The 18,863-nt window shown below is 33.4% G+C and overlaps 4 protein-coding genes across 4 annotated transcripts; all 4 read left to right on the top strand.

Moving 5' to 3' along the window:
• Window positions 1–113: 113 nt before the first annotated feature.
• Window positions 114–3,039, top strand: LOC131954970 (ankyrin repeat domain-containing protein 17-like). Its single transcript, XM_059318829.1, has one exon. It carries the CDS (start codon window positions 122–124, stop codon window positions 2,891–2,893), a length of 2,772 nt encoding a protein of 923 aa, XP_059174812.1. The 5' UTR covers window positions 114–121; the 3' UTR covers window positions 2,894–3,039.
• Window positions 3,040–5,514: 2,475 nt separating this feature from the next.
• On the top strand, window positions 5,515–9,615 carry LOC131954974 (putative ankyrin repeat protein RF_0381). The gene is made up of 2 exons (XM_059318834.1): window positions 5,515–5,597; window positions 6,646–9,615. The coding sequence occupies exon 2, from the start codon at window positions 7,744–7,746 to the stop codon at window positions 9,613–9,615; it is 1,872 nt and encodes a 623-aa protein (XP_059174817.1). The 5' UTR covers window positions 5,515–5,597; window positions 6,646–7,743.
• LOC131954975 (ankycorbin-like) lies at window positions 6,662–7,516 on the top strand. The gene has a single exon (XM_059318835.1). It carries the CDS (start codon window positions 6,662–6,664, stop codon window positions 7,514–7,516), a length of 855 nt encoding a protein of 284 aa, XP_059174818.1.
• Window positions 9,616–14,472: 4,857 nt separating the features above from the next.
• Window positions 14,473–16,896, top strand: LOC131954973 (ankyrin repeat and KH domain-containing protein 1). The gene has a single exon (XM_059318833.1). The coding sequence runs from the start codon at window positions 14,473–14,475 to the stop codon at window positions 16,894–16,896; it is 2,424 nt and encodes an 807-aa protein (XP_059174816.1).
• The last annotated feature ends 1,967 nt before the right edge of the window (window positions 16,897–18,863 follow it).

Below are 18,863 nucleotides of genomic sequence, written 5' to 3'. Positions count from 1 at the left end.
CCAGCCAAAAAGCACAACGGTTGTTTCAGAGTCTCTATCACATTTCTGCCCAGAGTTAATTACAGATGGAACAAAACAGTGTAGTGTAAATACTCCGATTGCAGAACGTGATATATTACACATGCTAGAGCGAGCTGCTCAATCTGGCTCACCTAAAGAAATGCTTGAATGTTTTAATCAACTGATACATACAGAGAACAAAGTGAACCAAGAAAGTTTGGACCAAGGTCTGCTTTTGTCTTGTAGGTATGGTAGAGAGTTTCTGGTAAAGGTTCTTATATTTCATGGTGCTTATATTGAGACGAGAGACGACAAAGGCAACACACCACTTTTGATATGTGCTGAGAAAGGTTTCACTGACATAGCTATGTTACTGGTTGATAAAGGCGCTGATATCAACAGTTGCAACAAAGATGGTGACACAGCACTTTTACTTTCGATCACAACATCCGGGTCTTCTCATCTTGTTATGAAACTTCTTGACAAAAAAGATTTAAATATCTCTCATAGAAACGAAAAGAAATATGATGCTTTGATGAAAGCAGTTGAAGTCCTAAACTTACAACTAATTAGAATAGTATTTAAAATGCAGCCTACTTCAAGTGCCGGTGTTGCTTCGATATTTTCTGAAAATTTAGGATTATGTTCGCTGTTAGATGTTTTGGATCAAAATTCACATGAAGGTGAAACAGCTTTACTAACTGCAGTTTTAAAAAGAGACATCTACCTTATTCAGCTTCTCTTAGTTAATGGAGTGTTTGACTTTAAAGACAAACAAGGAAAAGACTATAACATTGTTTCAGAATTTCTAAACTCAATACTAGTGAGCGGAAAAGAAGTTTGTGATGAAGATTTGAATGTAATTAAGATACTAATCAAAGCTGGAGCTCAACTAAACTCTGCAAACAATACTCGAGAAGAATGCCCTTTAGCAACAGCTGTCACCTTAGGAAGCGCTGATCTAATTAAATTATTGTGTCTCAATGGAGCTGAGGTAAAGCAGTGTTCGTATTATTTTAATTATAAAGCCCCATTAGCTTTAGCCGCAGAGTATGGACGTGGTGATATTATAAACCTCCTAATTGAATTAGGAGCGAAGGTAAAATATGATCTTGATTCAGCACTGCAAGTGGCAATTGAGCATGATCAATTAGTTTGTGCGAAGCTGCTCGTTGAACATGGGGCGAAGATTAATCCTGATGCGGTTCTTAGATTTATTGTAAGATTTAATAAAATTGATTCTTTTTTGTTTTTGAAAGAGCACTTTCAAGATTGTGTTAGTTCTAATATACGACAAATAGGAACAAAGTTGTTAGATCTTGCAGCAGAATTGGGACATAAGGACATGATCAGATTGTTGGTGCAGGAAGGTGTAAGTGTTAATGGTGATATCTACACCTACACACCACTATTATCGGCAATTGATTCAACTGTTATGGAAGTCTTAATCAATCTTGGTGCTGACGTCAATCTGACAATGAAGCTCAACATCGCAGATTCCGTTCTAAATTGTATTTTAACTGAAACTGAACTTAAAAGAGGAAGGACAAAAGACAGCTTTATTGAGAGAGTTAAACTACTTATAAAGTATGGAGCGAATGTAAATTTCAAGGACCATAATGGCAAAACACCATTAATGAAAGCTGCAAAAATATCAGATATGCAAGACGTCTTACGAGCCATTTTGCAAGCTGGGGCTGATGTCAATCAACAGAACAACAAAGGGGAAAGTGCTTTACATTATGCTGCTGTTTGTGAATCTACCGATAATGCCAAAACTCTGTTGGAGTTTAAGTCGGATATAAATTTACAAAATAACATGGGTATGACACCGTTATTCTACTCTTTACCGCGGGGACACAAGGACATGATTGATTTCTTGATAGAAAATAATGCTGATGTAAATCGAATGGATAATAAAGGCAATACACCTTTATTGTATGCATGCTCTCCCTTTTTTAATGATCCGATTGAGGCTATAAAAATTTTAGTATCAGCTAAGGCTTTTGTAAACCATCAAAACCACGAAGGGTATACAGCTCTAATGTTAGCTGCTAAACAGACAAACTTCGAAATTATAAACACATTGCATGACTCTGGTGCAAATGTCAATATAGTAAATGAACTGAAAAACGAAACTGCTCTCTCAATACTTATAAGCTTGGACTTTGATAAGCGATTTAATGAAGCAACACTTTATCTGATAGAAAAAGGAGCAGATGATTCAAGTTTGGATCCATGTCTTATCCATGAAATAATCATCAGCAAGGAGTTCAGCTGTTTACAAATATTAATATCATTAGGTCTTGGACCAAAAGAGGTTAAAGCTGTTGATTTGGGTTTTTATGAATACAAATCTATAATTCAAACTGCTTCTCCACTTGTGGTATCATTGATTTGCGGATCGGTACGATTGGCTCGATATTTAAATGAAATTTGGTTTCTAACCCAGGCCGACGTATTTAGTCTCGCCAAAAATAAACAGTTTAGAACATGTATGGCTGTTAAAAATTATAGCGAGTGTTTAGAATTTTTGGACGAGTACTCATCCCAGCCCATGTCTCTAAAGAAACTCACTTTTGTTGTCGTATCGTCTGCTGTAGGTGCTGGGCCTGGGAGAAAAGAACGGGTGATAAAACTCCCAATCCCAACTGCATTGCATGAATTATTGTTATTTAAAAGAGCGGCAGCCACAGAAATTATAAAAAAGGAAAGTGTGAAAGAAATATCGATGCATGACCGACAAGAAATGATACGTTTGCTTTACAAAAGTATAAATAAACGCGCATACGAGTACAGTAGCTATGGTGATGACTACTTCCTATATGGGATCTACGACAGTGACTTTGTGTATGATTCAGAAAATGATTCAAAAGGCTCGGATGATTACTAATTGAGTTAATACTTATTTTATTTAACTAAAATTATAAGGATAAAAAGTAATTAGCATATACAATTTTAATATTTTTTTTAGAAAAGCGTTAAAACAAAGATATAATTTGTAGATCGTATATTGTACTCCTATTGACTTTGTTAAGAAACCTAGTATTATTTTTTTAAAAACTTAAATTGTATTTAGCAAGGAGTTAATTTTAATATATATATATATATATATATATATATATATATATATATATATATATATATATATATATATATATATATACCTACTTTTCTTATTAGCTAGTTTATTATCTTCAATTGGTATATGTTCACTTTAAACTTTATGAGTGTGTGTGTGTATCTTTCTCTCTCTCTCTCTCTAAATATATATATATATATATATATATATATATATATATATATATATATATATATATATATATATATATATATATATATATATATATATATATATATATAGATAGATAGATAGATAGATAGATATAAAATATAATATATAATTTATATGCATGTATGCGTGCATGAGTGCATGTGCGCCTGTGGGCGTGTAGCCTGTGTATGTATGTATATATGTATGTATGTAAGTATATAGATATATAAATGCATTTCTTCTAGTTATAAGATTGTTCAACATAATGTTGAAGTATATAAAATTATACCAGTGCGTTATTTTTTAAAGATGCATACTAAAACGTTTTATTATTTTATTATATTTTATAATTGTTATTGTTTATTTTGTAATACGTTACACATTTAAATTACGGAAAGACCAAAATAAAATGTAAATGCTTTATTTCACTTTCAACCCAGACTTATTTTAAATAACAAAAAGGTAACACACCACTTTTGATTTGTCGTGTCCGGTTAACTACGACGTATGTCTTCTTTTCTTTCTGGATGCGATTCTGTAGCATTCTGTAGCATTGTCCTTCCAAGAAAAATATGCAACGAACTTTATTTGACCCGATGCTCAAAACTATTAGATTAGCAACTAGGCTCTATGCGCCGTGTTGCCTGATCAAGTGGTTCCTATTGATTTTACCAATAAAATTAGTCTTTCAAATTACTGTCTTAAATATTATTAATTAGGCATATATATATATATGTGTGTGCGTGCGTGTGTGTGTGCGTGTGTGTGTGTGTAATAAAATTATATCTACCAAGAAAACTTGAAGCCAAATGATTCAGCAAAACACGATACCAGACAGAAAGCATATAGATGTTTTTTTTTTTAATTTCAAACTTTTAACGACCCTACAAGTAACTGGAACTGAACAGTTAGGCCTTCATTGAGTTTTCATTTACACTTAGCGGTAGATAGGCATGGTTATGGGGGATGGATCGGACACGCCCCGTGAAGAACGGATAAAATAATCGCATATTAAGCCGCTGGAAGTTGAGTCCGTTTGTGAAATGGTAGATGCAGCATTTTAGTTTACGCCAGATTGGCTCCACAGTATTAAGTCTCGTTTAAATTCTTAAAACAACTTTCGATTTTATTTCAACATCTTTCACATTTTTAAGTAGTTGGTCCAAAGTACGAGTATTATATGTACCACTCTACAATATGAAGATGTATATACGTTCAGTGATATAATTGTATTATAGCCAATAGGTCTTTAAACACACTTTGATTAAGGAACATAAAGATTCGAGCACTCTATTTTAAATATCGTAAAAACTAAAATTACAAATATCTGAAAATCGTAGTATTTTTTAGGTAAATACCTTTAATTAAATATATGCCATCTTTTTTGTGGGTAAGAGAAAAAGGGGCGTTTAGCGACATCAGCTATCTTTTAGAACCACCTAAATCTATATGTTAAACATCAAATCAGCGTGTATAAATATTCACTGGAAAGGGCAGTAATATTAATAGTATACATTACTATACATAGCTCGAATTCTACACAGTATAAATAATAGACCCATATCTACATAATGCATGACGGTTAAAAAACAGAAAAAAAAACTTCAGCTTACGTCCCCTATTTTACTATTCAATTATTATTTTAAATGACTTATTTTTAGAAGATGAACTGAGGCACGTAAACACTAGTTATAGGGCTGGTTAGTAGGTCACCAACCAGTTCTATGACTCATGCAGGTTTTATTGAGCCGGAGAACTGGTTTGTAACTTACTTACCAGTCCTATAACCCAGTGAAATATTTTATTCAAATTTTAGCAGAAATGTCTTTGAAAATGTAACATAATAGAGAAGAATCAAGTTTCAAACTGGACATTGTAAAATGTTGTCGTCACACAGTGTAATCAACATGCACTTGTGATCATATTATTGAAAGTAACGTCCCATATAGGACGTAAATTCAAACTAGAACCTTGGGAATTCCCGAAATTACATTTTAATATTTCAGGTCAAACTTTCTTTATGTATCAACTAATCATAACTAATATCATAAAGTTTATATTTAGAAACAAACAAAACATATTTCACTGTAGGAGTAGCCTCTATCACAGTAAGTTTACAGCAGTTTCGGTTTGGGTTTCTTGGAAAATGACGTAGGGTGATTTTACCGTGTAATCTGCTGACGTTATCTCCATGGAGTGAACACTGTGTTGCTGTGTAATTTGTACCTGGTAAATACCTGAGTCTGTTACTGATTTCTTATAAAAATATTCAACTTTTTAACTTTTCAACTTTTTAAACTAATTCATTATAAACAATTTACAGGTGAGCCATATTGAAAAACAAAAACGTAATTGTTACTTGTGTAGTAAATGTTAGTACATTCCATTAACTATTACTTGATATAGATCTAGATTCTAGATCTAGATCTAAAAGGAAACCACTCTCCAGTGGAATGTAGAATTGGGTAAAACTAAAACTACTATACAATATAATTGATGGTTTCGTAAAGTAATTTTACGATAAGGGTTTAGTTAAAATAATTAGTGAAAAGATAAATAAACTAAAATATTGAATCATTTTTAGTGCTTTATTATCATAGTAAAATCCGGAAATATTACTAACTCCAAAATGAAACAACTGCTGCCTTGTAGTTAGTTCTTGGATGGACAAAGGCTATGGAAGCAAATCAAAAAAGAAAAGCGGTCAATGGCCTCAGTGGCGCATAACCAGTTGACACGCTTCCTTAATTGTGTTGGAGGGGAATGCATTCCAACACTAAAAATTAAGAAGAAGAAGAAGACTAAGTTTAGAAATTTAAAAAATCATACGGATAATAATAATATATTGGTGTTAAAATATTGTTTAAGAACTGAAATATATATATATATATATATATACTTGAATTAAACCAATTATCTTTTTCGTTTTACCCAATTAGAGAACTATAAATAAAAAAAAGTAAAAATGTAAATTGTAGTTACGCAGACACTCATATAATTAGACTCCACACACAGAAAAATAATCTAAGACGAACTGTATTGATGTTATAAAAAGCAGTTAGTTGCAGACTATATTTCTCAACACATTCATTAATTGAATTAACGTTTAAAATATGTACACGCATGAATGTCTATACATACATATATATATATATATATATATATATATATATATATATATATATATATATATATATATATATATATATAAACACACACATAAACATATATATATATATATATATATATATATATATATATATATATATATATATATATATATATATATATATATACGCGTATATAAATGTCAACTTTTAAAACGACTCTTGTACGTGTATTTTTTTTTCTAATTGGGCCATACTCTTCAGGTAATCTGGTCACAAAATGCCAAGAAAGAAAGCCAGAAGTAGGCAGAAAAATGGAAATCAATCAAATACAACATTATGCCAAAGCTCTGACAGACGACAGGTGTCATCAGGTGGTCAGACAAGCAGCACATCGTTTGGGTTACATTCTACATCACATTCAAGCGCTAGAGATGGAACAAAACAGTGCATTGAAAATACTCCAGCTGTACAAGTTGATACATTACACATGATAGAGCGAGCTGCTCAATCTGGCTCAACTAAAGAAATGCTTGAATGCTTTAATCAACTGATACACACTGAGAACAAAGTGAACCAAGAAAGTTTGGACCAAGGTCTGATTTTGTCTTGTAGGTATGGTAGAGAGTTTTTGGTAAAGATTCTGATATTTCATGGTGCTAATATTGAGACGAGAGACGACAAAGGCAACACACCACTTTTGATATGTGCTGAGAAAGGTTTCACTGACATAGCTCTGTTACTGGTTGATAAAGGCGCTGATATCAACAGTTACAACAAAGACGGTGACACGGCACTTTTACTTTCTATTCAAACATCCGGGTCCTCTGAGCTGGTTAGAAGACTTCTTGACAAAAAAGATTTTAAAATGGACCATAAAAATAAAAACGGGTGTGATGCTATCATGAAAGCCATTGAAGTTTTGAACTTGCCATTGATAAACACATTAATAAAAAAGCAAACTGATATAAATGCTTGTCCCGGTGTTGCTGTATCAAAAAGTGCTTGTCAACTAGCTGAAAGATTAGGATTAAAATCCTTGCTATTTATTTTGGACCGACGGACACAAAATAGGAAAGCAGCATTACAAAAAGCTGTTTTAATGAAAGATAAATACATCATTAGCTTTTGTTAGCTTGTCGTGTCGTTGTCTTCAGTGATAGCAATGGAGAAGACAATAATATTGTTTTCGAATTTTTAAATTCAATACTAGAGAGCAAACAGGAAATAACAGAAGACGATTTGGATATAGTTCAGATTCTCCTTAAGGCTGGAGCTCCGCTAAAATCTGATTACTATTACAATCGTTCAGAATCTGTATTAAATTTAAGCATAAGGATAGGTTGCTATAATTTGGTAGAAATGCTTTGTCGCCATGGTGCAGATGTAAACAAACTAGATTATTACTATAGCTATAAAAGTCCCTTGGCTGTAGCTGCTGAGATTGGTAGATGTGACATTATAGACTTGCTACTTCATCATGGAGCAGAGGTCAGCCAAGACTCGTGTCCAGCACTTGAGTCTGCGATTGAGCATGAGCAACTAGATTGTGCAAAACTTCTCATAAAACATGGTGCTAAAATAGATGCTACTGAAGCACTGACTTCTACTGTCAGTGGTAATAAGATTGAATCATTTGTTTTTGTAATTGAACAATTTAAGTCAGATGTTAGTTCTCAGATAAGGCAAATAGGAACCCAATTATTAAACATAGCTGCAGAAAAGGGGTATAAGGAGATGATACGACTATTAGTGCAAGAAGGTGCCAATGTTAATGCAAGCCATTACTATAAATCACCTTTAATGTCAACTACAGACCCTAATGTTATGGAACTGTTGATCGAATTAGGTGCCGACGTGAATGTCATTGTTGAAAAATACGGGAATTCATATTCAGCCCTAACCTTTACACTAGACGACTGTGAAAGGGGGACTAAAGATAACCTGCTAGAAAGAGTAAACGTCTTCCTTCAAAACGGAGCCAATGTGAATGTCGAAGACAAATTAGGTAACACTCCATTAATGGATGCTTCACAAAAATCAGATATGGAAAAGGTTTTACGGGCTCTTCTACAAGCTGGGGCAAATGTCAACCAACAAAATAAAAGCGGTGAAAGTGCTTTACATTTTGCTGCAGGTTTAGAATCTATTGCTAATGCGAAAGTCCTTTTGGAGTTTGAGGCAGATATCAATTTAAAAAATAACTCAGGACAGACACCTTTATTTAATTTGTTGTCAAGACCGTGTACGCAAATGACTGAGTTTATGTTAGAAAATAAAGCGAATGTGAATGATTTTGATAACAAAGGGGACACTCCTTTGCTTTATGTGAGTTCTTCAAGATTTCAAGATCCTGCTGAAGTTGTGAGACTTCTGATTAAAGCAGGGGCTAGTATCAACCATCAAAACAATGAAGGCTACACACCTCTGATGTTAGCTGCCAAACAGCAACACATACAAACAATGAAAGTATTATGTGAATCAGGTGCTGAAGTCAATTTAGTCAATGAAAAGAAAAATGAAACTGCTCTATCCGCACTTATTAGCAAAGGTCTCAGTCTAGGGTTCGATACAGAAAGTATTCTTTACCTAATAGAAAAAGGAGCTGACAGCTCATGTTTAAGTCCTTATGTTATTCATCAATTAATTTTGAATGAGGAAAATGGTTGTTTAAAAGAAATTATAGCCCTTGGCGTAGGGCCAAAAGAGGTTGATCTTGCTTGCTTTGGTTTTCGTGATTTATCGAAAGGTTCGCCGTTCTGTGCTTCTCTAATCTGCGGTTCCATCAACGTTGCTAGGTTTTTAAATGAGATTTGGTTTTTAACCCATTATGACATTTCAAGACTAGCCTACAATGAACTATTAAGGAAATCCCTAGAGTCTAACCAGTTCAACGATTGTTTGGAGTTTTTGGACGAGTACTCATCCCAGCCCATGTCTCTACAGAAACTCAGCTTTGTTGCTGTGTCGTCAGCTGTAGGTGCTGATGCTGGGAGAAAAGAACGGATACAACGACTACCCATCCCAAATACGTTTAAGGACAAGCTGCTGTTTAAGCACGCAGAGCAGGCCGAATTGGCAGCTGACCCAAAGGTCCAAGATATCTCTATGCTGGAGCGGTTAGCAATGATACACTTGTTAAACAACGGCTTTGATCGACGTCAAATAGTCTACAATGCCTATCATGATGAATATTCATCACATGAATACTACAACAGTGACTCAGATTATTAATGTATTCAAATTTTAATTTCTACTGCAAAATTGACGATCTTTATATTCTACTTTTTATTTAAACTTTTAAAACTCTCCCGTTTGATTTGATGTGCTTTTTTTTATTAATTTAAATTTTCGTTTAAGGAATAAATGAAAATCAATTACATTTTTTTAAAAAATAATTGTAAATTGATTTCTCATATCAACAGACATGAGTTTAAGCAGCCTCCAGAGCTGGACCATATTGATTAGGTTGGAAGAGAGCAGATCTAATGTTAATCGCCATGACATAGCCTATTGTTCTTTTCGCTATAATTATGTTAATCGAATATTTTATTTTTAGAAATAACTCTCTTTTAAATAATATATATTTTTTTTAGATATTTGTTTCCAGTATAAAAATGTAGTTGATTGTGTACACTATAATGTATATGTGTTGTTACTAAATTTTTAGTTGAGAACGAATAATAACCTACTTGTCACCATAATTATGTTAATCGAATATTTTATTTTTAGAAATAACTCTCTTTTAAATAATATATTTTTAGCGCAATTTCCATTATGGAGTATTGCGTTTATTAACCCGTCATTTCTGGATGTATGAATGTATGAATGAATGGATGGATGGATGGATATGTGTCCGCAGCTTTAAATCGTATCTCCTCAACGAAGCAATATCGATGTTATTTTGTTAGTCCTCTTTGCTCCTTATGGAGCATAGGGCCTCCACCATTTCCTTCCATTTCTTCCTATCCTCGGCTATTAATTTTGACATCTCCCAAGACATCCCTATTGGCTTCAGTTCTTCAAGAAGACTCCGCCTCCAGGTCTGTCTTGGGCGCCCTCTCTTCCGCTTTCCCTGGGGGTTCCACTCAAGCGCTTGGCGTGTAACATTTGTGTGAGCCTTTCGCAGTGTGTGACCCACCCAGCGCCACTTCCTCCTTCTTATTTGCACACCTATAGACTCCTGCCTAGCTTTCCTCCATAGTTCCAAGTTCGGCACTTTGTCCTGCCATCTCAGTTTCAATATCTGTCTAAGGCATCTATTCATGAAGGTCTGTATCTTTGCTGTGCTTGCCTTGGAGACTCTCCATGTCTCTGCTCCATACAGCAGAACTGCCTTGACATTAGAGTTAAATATCCTAATTTTTGTGGTAATGGAGATGGCCGAACTTTTCCATATGGGTCGCAGGACTGTGAAAGCGCAGCGGGCTCTATTAACTCTAGCGCGTATGTCCTCCTCTGTGCCTCCCGTTTTGCTGATCTTGCTGCCAAGGTAGACAAACTCTTGCACATCATTTACCTGTCTTCCGTCTATTGACACTGGAGCCTCCTGTTTATTATTAATTCTCATCATTTCCGTCTTTTCTTTGTTGATCTTCAGACCTACGCGCTGCGAGATGGCTGCTAATGCATCAAAGCAATATCGATGACTAGTTCCAAAAGCAATTATGTTAAGCAAGTTACGAGGATGAACATAGGCCATAAAAATTCCGGGTTTCTTTCATGGATTTCCCGGAAAAGGCAAAAAAACCTCGAAAAAAAAGCAGTTTTAGCCCATATCTTGGCAACCAGACCACTTAGCGACTTGAAACATTTATTAATCGATTCCTGTCATAATTTAGAACAATATTGCCGAAGAAAGTTTTTAAAAATATCATTTCGTTCGGTCACAAAAATTTTTTTTTAATTCATTAAAATTTGGACCGAATCAGTAGGCATATTTATCCAACCACACCACACGCGTCATCACGTTCAATAGCTGCGCCATCACGTTCAATGGCTGCGTCATCACGTTCAGTAGGCACGCAATGGTTTTTAGTCATGTAACTCTATTGTAAATAAAACATGTAAAATACTGAAAAAAAAAATAATGAAAAACGTTTTAATAACTAACCAATGGTTTTACTAACCCTACTCTTGATTTACGCTACGACAGAGCTATTTTTATATAACATAAGGAAATTGCGCTTAAATGTCACTATATATATATATATATGTATATATATATATATATATATATATATATATATATATATATATATATATATATATATATATATATATATATATATATATATATATATTTATATGTATAGGCCTATATATATATATATATATATATATATATATATATATATATATTTATATGTATAAGCCTATATATATATATATATATAAAGGCCTATATATATATATATATATATATATATATATATATATATATATATATATATATATATATATATATATGTGTATATATATATATATATGTATATATATATATATGTATATATATATATATATATATATATATATATATATATATATATATATATATATATATATATATATATATATATATATATATAAGCCTATAGCCTATATATTTAGTAATTAGTATTTCGTAAATTAGTAATTAGGCCTATAAGTTTTTGAAATCTCATTTTTAATTATGAAGATGTAGAGATAGGCCTAAGAATAACTGAATAGTTTTTTTCATTTTGAAACTTTGCTTTTTTCGTTCTGATTTTTAGAACTATAATCTAGATCTAGATTCTAGTTTTTGATTTTACTTTCGATTTCCTCTGAACTGTTTAAACATTGCGAAGCATGAACAAAAAATAAGGAAGTAGGCCTAAGCATTTTCTATGCAATATTATAAATTAGATCTAGATCTAGATCTAGACCTCTATAACATTTTTATTTTTTATAGGCCCTATTCATTTGAAGAAATTTGAGAATGAGCAAAGAAGAATTTTAAATTAAATTTAAGGTTTAAATTTATACGCTAGGCCTACCACTTTTGTCTTTTACTCTTCTTGTATTAAGTCATTTAAGTAGTAAAAAAAAATAAGTAGCCTATAAGTATTAATTAGGCATTATTAGGACCCTATTTGTTTTACATTTTCATTAAAATATAGGCTATTAAATTATATTAAGGTAGTGTAGGGCCTATGGTTTAAGTTTAGCTTTTTAGGCTTATATCTCTCTGCTACGTTGGTCGTGGATTAACTGATCAATTATCATTATGCACTAGGGCCTATAATTATAATTAAATCTAGGCCGATTCTAGCCGGAATAAGATACGCGTGCGATACGCATGCGCAATGGAGAGAAACTACGACTTGCCTTAGCGGCGATGTTTTCGATGGTACTGCGCATGCGTGTGTTTACAACCGCAGAACCCTAACACCAACCCTAATCCTATCCTTAACCCTATCCCTAATCCTAACCCTAGCCCTAATCCTATCCCTAACCCTATCCCAAACCCTATCCCTAACGCTCATTCTAGCCCTAACCCTAGCCATATGTCACTGTGCATGCGCAGAGCTATCTTTTGCCAACTAAGTGGAGACGTTGGGGAAAAAAATCTTCTTCCGAGTAGACACTTCGTTAAACTATACTAGTCTAATTAGGGCCTATTAGATCTAGTAATTTTTATATAAATAATATTAATTAAGCCTATGCATCAGTTTAAGTTTAGTTAGTAGCTCACATTGCTATTGAACTATCAATTACCAGTACCATTTAAAATTCGCATAGAACAAATAACAGGTGAAATAGGCTGTCCTTTTTAATCAACTACAATTCACAGTTCCATAACACTTTTCCCAAGTTGGTTTTTCTCTTAGCGAATATCTAAAGGACAGGTCTTTTTTTTTGGAAGTGGCTATTGAGACCCGGGTCCCAATAGCCACGGCTGCTATTGGGACCCTGGTCCTAATAGCCTCGGCCACTATTGGGACCCGGCATTAAGTTCGTTAAGCACTTGTACATCCTGTATTAAAATTATAGCTTTTATGTTAATTTGATTTTTCTTGTGGATTTGCTCGTATTTTGTTGTCTTTTATTGTAATTAGTTATGCGGATTAGCTAGCGTTAGTTCTTGCATTGCTATTTCTAAATACCCTATATTTAGCACTATGCACAAAATCACTAAATATTTAGGAATTATCGTAAGACATCGTGGTCGAGTGGAGAATGCAGATCTTCCTGATTCTCGAACAGTTACATGATCGGAACCTGTCTATGCTCTCGTTTTTGCGAGAAGTAGTAAATTGTATTTATCTAAGTTTAACATTCCATTGAGTTGTTTGTTTGCATAAGTGTCTTTTTTAAATTGTTATTTTTTTTAAATAGATTATATATTTTTTCTAGATTTAGGTTTTTAAACACGCCAATTATAAAAACATCGTTGCTCTATTGATCGCCCGCTCGTGTTTTCTGGTCAGCGCAAGAAAAATACCGACACGGTCTAGCCAGGGTCACTTTTAATTCAACTTGGTTTAGATGTGAACAGTGTAGGCGTATAGCATACGTCATAGCAAGACCATTGCTATGAGCTTGTCAAGATTTGTCTTCGTCGTAGCCCCCCCCCCCCCCAACCCAACAAGAGGGAAAAACTGATTTGGGGTCATTGTGAGTTCAAATGTTACATATTGCTTCTATTAAAGCGTACTACAATGCATGCGAGATATTCGTGTTCAAAAAAACGGACCCGGGAGGTGTAGGCTGCAGCCTATAGAGCTTTTTTATACAATTATATGGACGGATAGTCCTATGAAATCAAATTACGTTTAACAGAAGAAAAAAAATAAAACACATTTTAACATGCGCGCTCAACATTGGCTCGGCCAGAAAAATTCATACCATAGGCCATAATTATATTATAGATCTAACGACACCCACTCATCATAACATTTGTCAGTAATGATATCGGGTATTTAAAGCAAGATCTCAATATATCATTTAGAATTCACTGACATAGCTCTGTTACTGGTTGATAAAGGCGCTGATATCAACAGTTACAACAAAGATGGTGACACGGCACTTTTACTTTCGATCACAACATCCGGGTCTTCTCATCTTGTTATGAAACTTCTTGACAAAAAAGATTTAAATATCTCTCATAGAAACAAAAAGAAATATGATGCTTTGATGAAAGCAGTTGAAGTCCTAAACTTACAACTAATTAGAATAGTATTTAAAATGCAGCCTACTTCAAGTGCTGGTGTTGCTTCGATAGTTTCTGAAAATTTAGGATTATGTTCGCTGTTAGATGTTTTGGATCAAAATTCACATAATGGTGAAACAGCTTTACTAACTGCAGTTTTAAAAAGAGACATCTACCTTATTCAGCTGCTCTTAGTTAATGGAGTATTTGACTTTGAAGACAAACAAGGAAAAGACCATAACATTGTTTCAGAATTTCTAAACTCAATACTAGTGAGCGGAAAAGAAGTTTGTGATGAAGATTTGAATGTAATTAAGATACTAATCAAAGCTGGAGCTCAACTAAACTCTGCAAACAATACTCGAGAAGAATGCCCTTTAGCAACAGCTGTCACCTTAGGAAGCGCTGATCTAATTAAATTGTTGTGTCTCAATGGAGCTGAGGTAAAGCAGTGTTCGTATTATTTTAATTATAAAGCCCCATTAGCTTTAGCCGCAGAGTATGGACGTGGTGATATTATAAACCTCCTAATTGAATTAGGAGCGAAGGTAAAATATGATCTTGATTCAGCACTGCAAGTGGCGATTGAGCATGATCAATTAGTTTGTGCGAAGCTGCTCGTTGAACATGGGGCGATGATTAATCCTGATGCGGTTCTTAGATTTATTGTAAGATTGAATAAAATTGATTCCTTTTTGTTTTTGAAAGAGCACTTTCAAGATTGTGTTAGTTCTAATATACGACAAATAGGAACTAAGTTGTTAGATCTTGCAGCAGAATTGGGACATAAGGACATGATCAGATTGTTAGTGCAGGAAGGTGTAAGTGTTAATGGTGATATCTACACCTACACACCACTATTATCGGCAATTGATTCAACTGTTATGGAAGTCTTAATCAATCTTGGTGCTGACGTCAATCTGACAATGAAGCTCAACATCGCGGATTCCGTTCTAAATTGTATTTTAACTGAAACTGAACTTAAAAGAGGAAGGACAAAAGACAGCTTTACTGAGAGAGTTAAACTACTTATAAAGTATGGAGCGAATGTAAATTTCAAGGACCATAATGGCAAAACACCATTAATGAAAGCTTCAAAAATATCAGATACGCAAGACGTCTTACGAGCCCTTTTGCAAGCTGGGGCTGATGTCAATCAACAGAACAACAAAGGAGAAAGTGCTTTACATTATGCTGCAGTTTGTGAATCTACCGATAATGCCAAAATTCTGTTGGAGTTTAAGTCGGATATAAATTTACAAAATAACATGGGTATGACACCGTTATTCTACTCTTTACCGCGGGGACACAAGGACATGATTGATTTTTTGATAGAAAATAATGCTGATGTAAATCGAATGGATAATAAAGGCAATACGCCTTTATTGTATGCATGCTCTCCCTTTTTTAATGATCCGATTGAGGCTATAAAAATTTTAGTATCAGCTAAGGCTTTTGTAAACCATCAAAACCACGAAGGGTATACAGCTCTGATGTTAGCTGCTAAACAGACAAACTTCGAAATTATAAACACATTGCATGACTCTGGTGCAAATGTCAATATAGTAAATGAACTGAAAAACGAAACTGCTCTCTCAATACTTATAAGCTTGGACTTTGATCAGCGATTTAATAAAGCAACACTTTATCTGATAGAAAAAGGAGCAGATGATTCAAGTTTGGATCCATGTCTTATCCATGAAATAATCATCAGCAAGGAGTTCAGCTGTTTACAAATATTAATATCATTAGGTCTTGGACCAAAAGAGGTTAAAGCAGTTGATTTGGGTTTTTATGAATTCAAATCTATAGTTCAAACTGCTTCTCCACTTGTGGTATCATTGATTTGCGGATCGGCACGATTGGCTCGATATTTAAATGAAATTTGGTTTCTAACCCAGGCCGACGTATTTAGTCTCGCCAAAAATAAACAGTTTAGAACATGTATGGCTGTTAAAAATTATAGCGAGTGTTTAGAATTTTTGGACGAGTACTCATCCCAGCCCATGTCTCTACAGAAACTCAGTTTTGTTGTCGTATCGTCTGCAGTAGGTGCTGGGCCTGGGAGAAAAGAACGGGTGATAAAACTCCCAATTCCAACTGCATTGCATGAATTATTGTTATTTAAAAGAGCGGCAGCCACAGAAATTATAAAAAAGGAAAGTGTGAAAGAAATATCGATGCATGACCGACAAGAAATGATACGTTTGCTTTACAAAAGTATAAATAAACGCGCATACGAGTACAGTAGCTATGGTGATGACTACTTCCTATATGGGATCTACGACAGTGACTTTGTGTATGATTCAGACGATGATTCAAAAGGCTCGGATTATTACTAATTGAGTTAATACTTATTATAAGGATAAAAAGTAATTAGCATATACACTTTTAATATTTTTTTTTATAAAAGCGTTAAAACAAAGATATAATTTGTAGATCGTATATTGTACTCCTATTGACTTTGTTAAAAACCTAGTATTATTTTTTTTTAAACTTAAATTGTATTTAGCAAGGAGTTAATTTTCATATATATATATATATATATATATATATATATATATATATATATATATATATATATATATATATATATATATATATATACCTACTTTTCTTATTAGCTAGCTTATTATCTTCAATTGGTATATGTTCACTTTAAACTTTATGTGTGTGTGTGCATCTTTCTCTCTCTCTCTCTCTCTAAATATATATATATATATATATATATATATATATATATATATATATATATATATATATATATATATATAATATAATTTATATGCATGTATGCGTGCATGAGTGCATGTGCGCCTGTAGGCGTGTAGCCTGTGTATGTATGTATATATGTATGTATTTAAGTATATAGATATATAAATGCATTTCTCCTAGTTATAAGATTGTTCAACATAATGTTGAACAATTTTTTAAAGATGCATACTAAAACGTTTTATTATTTTATTATATTTTATAATTGTTATTGTTTATTTTGTAATACATTACACATTTAAATTACGGAAAGACCAAAATAAAATTTATGCTTTATTTCACTTTCAACCCAGACTTTTTTTAAATAACAAAAAGGTAACACACCACTTTTGATTTGTCGTGTTCGCTTAACTACGACGTATGTCTTCTTTTCTTTCTGGATGTTATTCTGTAGCATTCTGTAGCATTGTCCTTCCAAGAAAAATTTGCAACGAACTTTATTTGACCCGATGCTCAAAACTATTAGATTAGCAACTAGGCTCTATGCGCCATGTTGCCTGAACAAGTGGTTCCTATTGATTTTACCAATAAAATTAGTCTTTCAAATTACTGTCTTAAATATTATTAATTAGGCATATATATGTGTGTGCGTGCGTGCGTGTGAGTGTGTGTGCGTGTGTGTGTGTGTGTGTAATAAAATTATATCTACCAAGAAAACTTGAAGCCAAAGGATTCAGCAAAACACGATACCAGGCAGACAGCATATAGATTTTTTTTTAAATTTCAAACTTTTAACGACCCTACAAGTAACTGGAACTGAACAGTTAGGCCTTCATTGAGTTTTCATTTACACTTAGCGGTAGATAGGCATGGTTATGTGGATGGATCGGACACGCCCCGTGAAGAACGGATAAAATTATCGCATAGTAAGCCGCTGGAAGTTGAGTCCGTATGTGAGGTGGTAGATGCATCCTTTTTCGCCAGATTGGCTCCACAATATTAAATCTTGTTTAAATTCTAAAAACGATTTTCAATTTTATTTCAACATCTTCCACATTTTTAAGTAGTTGGTCCAAAGTACGAGTGTTAAAGGTAGGCCTACCACTCTTATCTGTGCGTTCAGTGATATAATTGTATTATAGCCAATAGCTCTTTAAACACACTTTAATTAAGGAACAAAAAGATTTGAGCACTCTATTTTAAATATCGTAAAAACTAAAATTACAAATATCTGAAAATCGTAGTAATATTTTTTAGGTAAATACCTTTAATTAAATATATGCCATCTTTTTCGTGGGTAAGAGAAAAAGGGGCGTTTAGCGACATCAGCTATCTTTTAGAACCACCTAAATCTATATGTTAAACATAAAATCAGCGTGTATAAATATCCACTGGAAAGGGCAGTAATATTAATAGTATACATTACTATACATAGCTCGAATCCTACACAGTATAAATAAAAGACCCATATTTACATAATGCATGACGGTTAAAAAACAGAAAAAAAAAACTTCAGCTTACGTCCCCTATTTTACTATTCAATTATTATTTTAAATGACTTATTTTTAGAAGATGAACTGAGGCACGTAAACACTAG

This window comes from Physella acuta, unplaced genomic scaffold (assembly GCF_028476545.2).
Source record: "Physella acuta isolate Inbredline_101_S28 unplaced genomic scaffold, ASM2847654v3 ptg001045l, whole genome shotgun sequence".
In the NCBI taxonomy this organism is placed as follows: Eukaryota; Metazoa; Mollusca; class Gastropoda; family Physidae; genus Physella; species Physella acuta.
Note: the sequence above shows the minus strand (reverse complement) of the source record. Positions and strands in the feature narration are given on the sequence as shown.

What these genes read in the sequence shown, in the direction of transcription:
- LOC131954970 (XM_059318829.1), top strand. Translation starts at nt 122, where the DNA reads ATGCTAGAGCGAGCTGCTCAATCTGGCTCACCTAAAGAAATGCTTGAA.
- LOC131954975 (XM_059318835.1), top strand. Translation starts at nt 6,662, where the DNA reads ATGCCAAGAAAGAAAGCCAGAAGTAGGCAGAAAAATGGAAATCAATCA.
- LOC131954973 (XM_059318833.1), top strand. Translation starts at nt 14,473, where the DNA reads ATGAAACTTCTTGACAAAAAAGATTTAAATATCTCTCATAGAAACAAA.
- LOC131954974 (XM_059318834.1), top strand. Translation starts at nt 7,744, where the DNA reads ATGCTTTGTCGCCATGGTGCAGATGTAAACAAACTAGATTATTACTAT.